General features: G+C 44.5%; 1 protein-coding gene across 1 annotated transcript; it reads left to right on the plus strand.

Moving 5' to 3' along the window:
* Window positions 1-4323: 4323 nt before the first annotated feature.
* Window positions 4324-6745, plus strand: LOC101837683 (gamma-crystallin E). Its single transcript, XM_040752775.1, has 3 exons — window positions 4324-4478; window positions 4565-4807; window positions 6406-6745. Exons 1-3 carry the CDS (start codon window positions 4470-4472, stop codon window positions 6676-6678), a joined length of 525 nt encoding a protein of 174 aa, XP_040608709.1. The 5' UTR covers window positions 4324-4469; the 3' UTR covers window positions 6679-6745.
* Window positions 6746-9571: the final 2826 nt, after the last annotated feature.

The raw sequence follows: 9571 nt of genomic DNA on the forward strand, positions 1-9571 counted from the left end.
TTATTTGTTTGCTTTGTTTTGTTTTCAGAAATGACTGGTTTTCATTCTGGAATCAGGGAGATTCATACCAAAGTAATGACAGCACAGACTTCAGATCCTTACCATAGATCAATGCAAACGACCAATCAAGAATTGAATTTAGCCGGGTGTTAGTGGCACACTCCTTTAATTCCAGCACTTGGGAGGCAAAAGCAGGCAGATCTCTGTGAGTTCGAGGCCAGCCTGATCTACAGAGTGAGTTCCAGGACAGCCTCCAAAACAATACAAAGAAACCCTGCCTCGAAAAACAAAAAAAAACAAACAAACAAAAAAAAAAGAATTGAATTTAAGCACATGGATAGTGACCAACAAAACGGTGTCCCATAAACAAAATAACAACAAAAATAAGGCAGGAGAGAAAAAATGAGAACTAACTTTAGATCTGGTGAATCTACTCCTAGGATTCTGTGCTAGGCAACAAATTCTAGAAAGCATTATATGCAAACTGTTTATTTGAGTAATAGTCATAGTAATAAAGAATTAGAAATGGCCAGTCTTCTGTAGTATAGGAATAGTAAACTACAGTACTTTTATAATGAACACTTGAGTGTTTTTCAGAGAATACTTAGGGACTCATAGTCTGGAAGATGTTTGAATTAGTTGTAGCTAACATTTACAAATTCAAAATTATATTTATGATATAATCTCCACCTGAAAATTTTTAAATATTTGCTGAAATGCAACAGCGTTTTTCTTTTTTGTTCATGTGCACTGTATAAAGTAACTGGTTTCATTATGACATTTTCCTGCATGCTTGTGACATACTTAGATCACATTCATACACACCTTCTTTATCCTTTCTTGTCCCCATGTCCTCCCCCCCACAACTGATCCTCTTCCTCAATCCAAATAGTCCCCTTATACTTTTACATCTTTCTAAAAATCTAGATTCTGCCCATGAGAAAAAAAATGCAATACTTGTCTTCCTAAGCCTGAATGATTTTTCTGAGCCTGAATGATAGATTGCCAGTTCTAGCCATTTCCTTGCAGATGACGTAATTTCATTCTTCTTTTGACTGAATAAACTTCATATAACACTTTCCTTAATGGGCAATAGGCTGATTTCATAACTGGGCTACAATAATAGTTCCATGATATTCAAGAATATGAAACACAAGATATTAATATAGCTTATTGCATGTGTAAGTGTGGTGTGTGTGAACGTGTGTGAGAGGGTACATGTAGAGGCGCCTGGATTCTCTGTTACTCCCTGCCTTATTCCTTTGAGGCAGGATCTCTCCCTGAACCTGGAGCTCTTGTTTTGTTTTTTGTTTTTTGTTTTTTGTTTTTTTTAGCAAGGTTGCCAGCCAGCCCCCACAATCCTCCTGTCTCCTCTCACACACAGCCCTGGGTTTACAGGTTACATGAGACCACACCTTATTATTATATAATAAGACTATAGCTTATTGTATAGGTCCTGGCATCTGAACCCAGATGCTCATAGTTGTACAACAAGCACTGTTAACCACTGAGCCATCTCTCCAGCCCCTGGTAAGTGTAGTTTTCAAATTAAGCATCTGTTACTGTATTTTGATTTTGAAGTAAAATAGTTCCATCACCCAAATGTTGATACATAAAGAAAAACTTAAAAGTAAACAATGCTACTCTTAATTTGTCTTCCTATGAAAGTAAGTGCTGTGTAAGCATGGTTGACATCTTGATTCATATGATTTTGAGTTTCTTATCCATCATAATGTTTGATATCACCACTGTCTACCTCTAGAAATTTGCAACATTCCAGACTACAACTCTGCCCTAATAACATCAGCTCCCCATTTCCCACAGCCCAACACCTGAGAAGCATCATTCATTTTATTTCCTGTCTCTGCATCAAACCATCTTAGGTATCTCAAATAAATGGAATCGTAGCACTTTTGTTCTGTCTTGTGTTTCTTCTTCAATTTAGTTTAATGTATTTTCTCTACTGAGTGGCCTTAACATTCTTGTGAAAGACCTTTTGAAAACACATACAAGGCCTTTTTTTTCCCCCTCAGGATTCCTGACTCTATTCCATTAATCTACAAGTCTGGGTTTATACTGGTACCACACTGTTTTTTATTATCATTGTTTTGCAGTGAATTTTAGAATCGGGAACTATGAACTTCCCAAATTTGTTCTTTTCCAAGTTTGTTTTGGCTGTTTGGGTCCTTTGAGACATCAGCTGAATCTCAGGGTACAGTTTTTTTATTTCTGAATAAAAGATTGCTGGGGGTTTGATAGAGTTATCTTGACTCTGTGGGTTGCTTTGGGTAGTTGTGACACCTAAATGATATTAATATTCCAATACACAAGCAGAAGATTTCTTTCTGCAAGTTCATAACATCTTTACTTTTATCTTCAGAAGTGTTTTTTGCAGTTTTATGTTTGATATACTTACTTTCTCCACCTTCACATGTGATGACCATTTTTTATATTCTTACATAAATCCTCAGGTTTTGAGAGATGATTTTGATGATCACAGAGCAACGCATCAAACAGATGTTTCATAATTTACTTAATTAACACTATTCTGGACATTTCTTATATCTAGTTTTTAGATAACTGTCACTGTCTTTATATACACCTTTAATCATTTACTTCAGACAGATTCTAGAGATGTACATACTAGATCAAAAGAATAAGGGCTGGACTTTTAAAAGAATATACAAAAACAGGCAGTGGGTATGGCGCATGCCTTTAATCCCAGCACTCTGGAGGCAGAGGCAGGTGGATCTCTGTGAGTTCCAGGCCAGCCTGGTCTACAGAACAAGTTCCAGGATGGCCAGGGCTATGCAGAGAAACCCTGTCTCGAAACACACACACACATACACACACACACACACACACACACACACACACACACACACACACACTCAGACAAAATGCCCACACACATAATAAATCCTTTAAAATTATAAATAAATAATAAATAATAAAAATGGCCATCAGTGGTGCCTTGTTTTGGTAAAAGACTGTGGTTTTTATTCTTTTTTTCCTGCTTACTTATAGTTTCCAAATTAATAATTTTTAAAAGAAAAATATGTGACTAGGCTTGTTGAATGTCTATGCATCAATTCAGTTCATTTTGTTTAGGGAAAGCAATTTAGAGTATAGGACCCAGACACTAAGTGGAATGAGACTGTGTTAGAGACACAGGCTGAAGAGCAGCTTCCTCAGAGGCAGTGATTCTCAAGGCCAAGGGGGAAGGAGATTTTGTTTTTCAGTAACTGCTGGAGGAGCAATCGTAGAAGCATCTTGTGTTGCTCAGGACAGCCCCACACAACAGAAGGTTTCAGCCCAAATACCAGCATTGTGCCAAGGTTAAGAAGCCTTGCTTTAAAGAGAGTGAGGTACCCGTGGCTGTTGGGAGTCACGGGGACAGGAGAAGAGAGTCCAGTCCCTATAGCCATTGTATTTACTGCAGGGCAATCAGGGTTTGCTCCAGGGCAATGAAGGTAGAGTGTTTGCAGGTTGTGTGATTCCAAACGTCCTCCTTACAAATTTCCTTGCATTTATTGGCAGCAGGAACAAACTGGGTTGACTTCTCAGCAGAACATCAAGTAGAAGTTTACCAGGGTGGGTAATGATGAGTCACCCCTTTGAGCCTCAAAGCTGAGAGTCTAGCTGTGCTCTGAGAGGCATGGGTGATGAGGCCTGAGAAAACGGGGCTATCTGCACTCACTCTCCAGGGAACAGAGCTGAGGTGTCTAAACAGTGTTTTTTAGGCACAACTTCCTGTCACTTTTATCATTAGTTCTCTAGTTCCCAGCTGACCAGCACAGAGCTTATAAGAAAGCTCTTTTTTTTTTGTTTGGTTGGTTTTGCCTTTTCGAGAGGTTTCTCTGGCTGTCCTGGAACTCACTTTGTAGACTAGACCGACCTTGAACTCACAGACACCCGCCTTCCTCTGCCTCAAGAGTGTGGCACCATGCCTCGCTGTGAGAAAGTTTTTAAGGACAGAACAGAGCCACTTTGACCCCCATCATCCCGTGGAGAAGGTGCAGTCACACACACCTTCCGCTTTTTCCTGTGAAATGCTAGCAGGCCAGGTAACTAACCTGCATCGTTATTCAAATACACATTGTTTGAATTTGTAAAAGGTGGCTAAAACATTTCATTACAAATGTCAACGAGTTAAGCACCTTTGCTCCATTTCAGTTTCCCAAATCGGCTTCATTTAAAGGCCAGAGCGGCATCAAGTGACCCTTTTCACCAGGTCAATGATTCGTCATCATTTCGAAAGCACTGGAGAGGCTACGGGAAAACATACAATAACCCACACCTCCCCCACAGTCATTATATAGAAAGGAGAGAGAGAAAGTTCCCAGTTCCACCGCGTGCCCCTTTTGTGCCATTCCTGCAAACGCAGCAGACCTCCTGCTATATAGACCCTGCGCGCCCAGCACTACACACCCAACAGCACCATCCCATCTGAACCGCCAACACCAGCCATGGGGAAGGTGAGCACTGGGTACCCAGGGCCTGGGAGGGACCTGCCCTCGGGTCCATGCCACATGAGGTCACTGAGCCCTGCCTTGCCTTACAGATCACCTTCTATGAGGACCGCGGCTTCCAGGGCCGCCACTATGAGTGCAGCAGCGACCACTCCAACCTGCAGCCCTATTTCAGCCGCTGCAACTCTGTGCGCGTGGACAGTGGCTGCTGGATGCTCTATGAGCAGCCCAACTTTGCAGGCTGCCAGTACTTCCTGCGGCGTGGGGACTACCCTGACTACCAGCAGTGGATGGGCTTCAGTGACTCCATCCGCTCCTGCCGCCTCATCCCCCACGTGAGTCCCTTCTTAGCGCCCCCCTGATCTACATTCAGTTAGTAACATCTAAGATGAGCTAAGGCCGGGGATTAGGGTCAGGGGAGGGGGCGGGGGCGGGGGGGGTGTCCTCTATGCTTACTAAGTTCTCCAAGGGTCCCTCGAAAACATGTCTGAAGTAAAGTTCTCCACCGGTCATTTTCATTCACTTTGCTGAAATCAAATTCGCCAGGGCTGGGAGTAAACAGGCCTCCCGGCCATGGGCATGAATACCACCAACAAGCTGCTGGATGGATTGAGGCTGTTCACGCAGCTTCTGACTTCGTGTACTTATCAGGCCTGGTTAAACAGGGCTGAGCTTATGGGCGTAGCTAAGTTACATAACACCTGCCAAGGGATGGGGAAATGGAATTCCAAGGCTTCAGCGACATCCTGTTGTAGCCCCAAAGTCTGGATCCCATCTAAACGGGGGACATATCACCTCTGCGAGGTTGAAATCAGATATTAGGCACTGCCTCCCCCTGCCTCCTTCCCCACCTGCCCCCACCTCCCTCCTTTTCCTCTACCTAGCCACCCCACCCACTTCTTCCGGCTCCTTTCTGCTGACTCAAAGCCTTTAGTTTTCTCATAAAACAACATCTTGTCATAAGGGCTGCTCTCTGTGTGACCGGCTGTCCTGAGGACCAAATTTGTCTGTACACATGTGAGTCCTTTGCAAAGAGCCTAACACCGGCCCAGCAGAAGGTGCCTGACCAGCAGCTGCTTATTCCCGTGGCTAGGAGATCCCTTCCTACTGTAGGTTTTGAGGATTGGAAAGACTCTGAGACAAAAGCTCTTCTGGGAAGGAGCAGGGAGTTAGAGCCCAAGAGAGGGTTTGCCCAGGACAAGCTGCCTGACCTTGCATTACTCTCTTGATCCACACCGCCCCTTTCGAGATCCTGAACTTTCATTATTGGTGTTACCCAAAACTGATTGACCAGAAAACAGGTCAGAGCTGAGAGCTGAACCCCAATCTTTAGGATATCCTTCCTTTACAGCTTTTGAGGGCACCAAGGCCTGGGGTGACAAAGAATGGTGGAGGGATATCTGATCTGGGTTAAGCTTTCTTCTTGAATAGCTCCATCCTCTTCACAGGAAAAGACAGTTTGACTTCCTCTCTCTCCAGTTTCTCCTAATGCTACTGAGCTTCAAGATGGTGGCTTTTGCTAAGGATATATTTGGTTTTTCATTGTAATACCACATTATTTTTGTACCTTCCAAAGAGCCTCAGACCATCTTGAATCTAGGAGAGCCACAACAACAAAAAGAAGACTAAAACAAGCAGGAAAATAGTTGCTTAAAAATGGCGCTGAGGAGATTCAGTGTGTAGATGCCAATACCAGAAAATGGTTTATGTCAAAGGAGCGGTGGGTGGTGGTGACCTCTTGAGTTTCATTGTATACAACCTCTTGAACTATGCGGTGTGGTCCCTAGTATTAGCGGCCTTTCTTCCAACGCAGTCACCTTTGGTATAGAAAAGATATGGAGTCCACAACCCAAGCAGCCGATGCTGGATTGCCAAGCTCAGGTCGGGTTTTCTGACATCCCCTTGTCTACTCTGCGTGTCGTGTGTCCTACAGTCCAGCTCTCACAGGATCAGGATCTACGAACGGGAGGACTACAGAGGCCAGATGGTGGAGATCACCGACGACTGCTCCCACCTCCAGGACCGTCTCCGCTTCAGTGACTTCCACTCCTTCCACGTGCTGGAGGGCTACTGGGTCCTCTACGAGATGCCCAACTACCGGGGGCGTCAGTACCTGCTGAGGCCCGGGGAGTACCGACGCTACCACGACTGGGGCGCCATGAATGCCAGGGTGGGCTCTCTGAGGAGAATCATGGATTTCTACTGAAATATTTCTACTCTACCATTTTCTCCATCTGGACATTAATAAAATATTTCCTGTGTGTTTCATGCAATAATGGAGTCCTCTGTTCCTTACACCCTCAGTTGGGGTGGGCAGCAAAAAGACAGCCAGAAGTGATGTGGCTGATCTCAGACATGTTGGTGGGTGGGAAAGCAGAGGCAGATGAGGAAACATGCTACTTAAGACAGCACTGGACTTGGGGGGAGACCGGAGCTGGGGGTGTCTCTGTGAGCACCAGATCCTCCCTTCTGTTTTCTAGCTGGGGTGGGTTTAGGGTCGGGCAGAGGGGCTTGAAAAGTTTCCCTTTGGGGCCCACTATTGGCCAATACTAGCACAACCAGCGAGAAGTCAGTTCAAGAACATTCGGAGCACCATATCCATCTTTCCTGCCTGGCCATTACTGGGGAAGGGGGGAGTCCATGAGGCAGGGCAATCAAGAATTTAGAGAGAAAAATGACTGTATTTCTAGAAACCAAACCGCTGTAGTTACAGAAATAGTCACAGCTCACCCGGAATGGAGGAGGTTTCACAAAAAGTCATGGCCATTAGTTTCACATGGGAGTTACCCTGCCAGGCCTCAGATCTTCACCACACCTTGCTTTAACTACCCAGACAAGAATCTTTGGTCAGTGACCCAGACACGATGAACCAAGGCTTTAGAAGGAGGTGGGATACTGGAAAAGTTGCTTTCAGGGGAAGGGGCAAAGGAGTTGGAAGATAATACACAGAAAAAGGCAGTAACTCAGGCTGCCTTGCTTGCTTCTGAGCTCCCTGAGGCGTGAATCCCAGTGAGCTTCTCCTTCTTGAGGCAAAGGGTCATGGGGTTTATAGCACAGAGCTGTCTCCTTTACTGGCTCCAGGGAAAGGGGACACAACACTGTGGGGCTTGTCTCCTTCCTGATGAGCAACTCCTCATGGGAGATTACAGAACAGGCATTAACAACAAGGGTATAGACGAGATCTGGCCACTCAGAGCTGCTGAGGACCTGCAAGGGTCTGAGCAGAGATATCTCTCCACATAATAGGGTTAACAGAAAGTCTGCCTACAACGCACGATGTAAAAATGTTTACAGGGATCATTTTCACTCAACCCAGTGCCTAGGAGAAAGCATGGGAAACATGAAGCCAAATTTGCAGAATTTATTTGGGCAGCAGAGAGGAAAGGTGACAGAGGAAATGGCCAGAGAGCTCACATTGGATCAGGAGGAGCATAGCATCACTGATCAGATCTTACCTACGCCGAATGGCTCTGGTAGGTGGCTCACCATGGGTGTCTACAACCCCAGGATCAAAACCACACAGAAGCCGGGAGAGAGCTAAGGAGCAAACAACATCTCAAACCCATGTAAACAAGAACCATGAAAGGAAAAACTTCCGTACAAATACCAGCCCTGATGCCTTCACCCACGTAATGCAGGACTGCAAAGTCAGGGGTGTGAAAAGGTTGCACAAGAATTGACTCATGCTGCTTGAGACCCTTCCGTTCTGTGGCTCTTCTCATTTGCTTCCATCGGAAGTAACCCTCAACAACCTGATCTATTACGCAGGCCCTGCCAGGGTTTGTTTTTCGTTTTTTTGTATCTTTTTTTCCTCGAAAAGCAAAACGGAAATATTGACTGCAGTGTTTACTTGTCCCCACTGCTATGGGCCATTAACGTTATTTGAAGATGTTTAGGGAGTGGAGAAACGTGGTTTAGTGATTATGAGTGAGTACCACTTTTACCGAGGACTCGAGCTCAGTTCCCAGCACCTGTGTGAGGCAGCTGACAACCACTGTAACTCCAGCTCCAGGGGGTTCTTCTGCCTCTGGTCTTGGGAGGCACCTGTACTCATATGCACGCACACGCACACACACACACACACACACACAGAGAGAGACAGAGACAGAGAGACAGAGAGAGAGACAGAGAGAGACAGAGAGAGAGAGAGACAGAGAATTCAAAATAAGATAAATCTTTTAAAAGGAACTTAAAGAGAACTTGAGGCAAGGAAGAAATCGGAACTCATGTACTATTTTACCTGTCTAGGCATCCATGTATTCCTACTTTTTTCCCCCTAGCAGTTGCTCTGAGATCAAACAAAAGGCCTCATCTACACTAGGCAGTTCATACCACTCAATGTGTATAAAGCTTGCCTGGAAAACGAGATTTGGTGCCAAGGTGAAGATGGGCACCCTGCCTCGCCCTGCTCCTTTTTACGGGATTCTGACTGTCAAGCTTGGGCAGAACAGCTGTAGGAGCCCTTCTTGGGACAAGGCCTGCCTGATTTCTTAGCAGATGACTTTGGTAGGAGCCAGGAAAGGACCAGTGACAAGTAGACCGTGGACATATCCAAATTGCACTTTTGATTGTTTACAGTGGACTTACATGAAAATCAAGAAGACATTAACAGCCTAGGAGAAAATCTTTTTTATTACAAAAAATTTAGAGTAGAAGTACGATTAAATCCACTGTCAGTGGAACTCATCGTAATAAGTTAATTTCCTCTCACATAACAGCATAAGCACATTGTGTGGGACCGGCTTCTCAAATGTCACTATGGCTTATGGTTCTTCTTTCTTTCTTTCTTTCTTTCTTTCTTTCTTTCTTTCTTTCTTTCTTTCTTTCTTTCTTTCTTTCTTTCTTTCTTTCTTTCCTTCCTTCTTTCTTTCTTTCTTTCTTTCTTCATTCTTTCCTTCCTTTCTTCATTCCTTCCTTCTTCCTTTTTAAAAGTGCATTTGGTGTGTGTGTGTGTGTGTGTGTGTGTGTGTGTAGCAGTAGTGAATACAGTGTATGGGGGAGGCTCATGTCACAGTGTATGGGGGAGGCTCATGTCACAGTGTGTATGGGGGAGGCTCATGTCACAGTGTATGGGGGAGGCTCATGTCACAGTGTGTATG

The sequence above is a fragment of the Mesocricetus auratus genome, unplaced genomic scaffold, assembly GCF_017639785.1.
Source record: "Mesocricetus auratus isolate SY011 unplaced genomic scaffold, BCM_Maur_2.0 Super-Scaffold_100010, whole genome shotgun sequence".
Taxonomy (NCBI): Eukaryota; Metazoa; Chordata; class Mammalia; order Rodentia; family Cricetidae; genus Mesocricetus; species Mesocricetus auratus.

Excerpts from the sequence above, each read along its gene's own strand:
- LOC101837683 (XM_040752775.1), top strand. Across the intron at positions 4,808-6,405 it reads CCTGCCGCCTCATCCCCCAC|TCCAGCTCTCACAGGATCAG; the intron begins GTGAGTCCCTTC and ends TGTGTCCTACAG.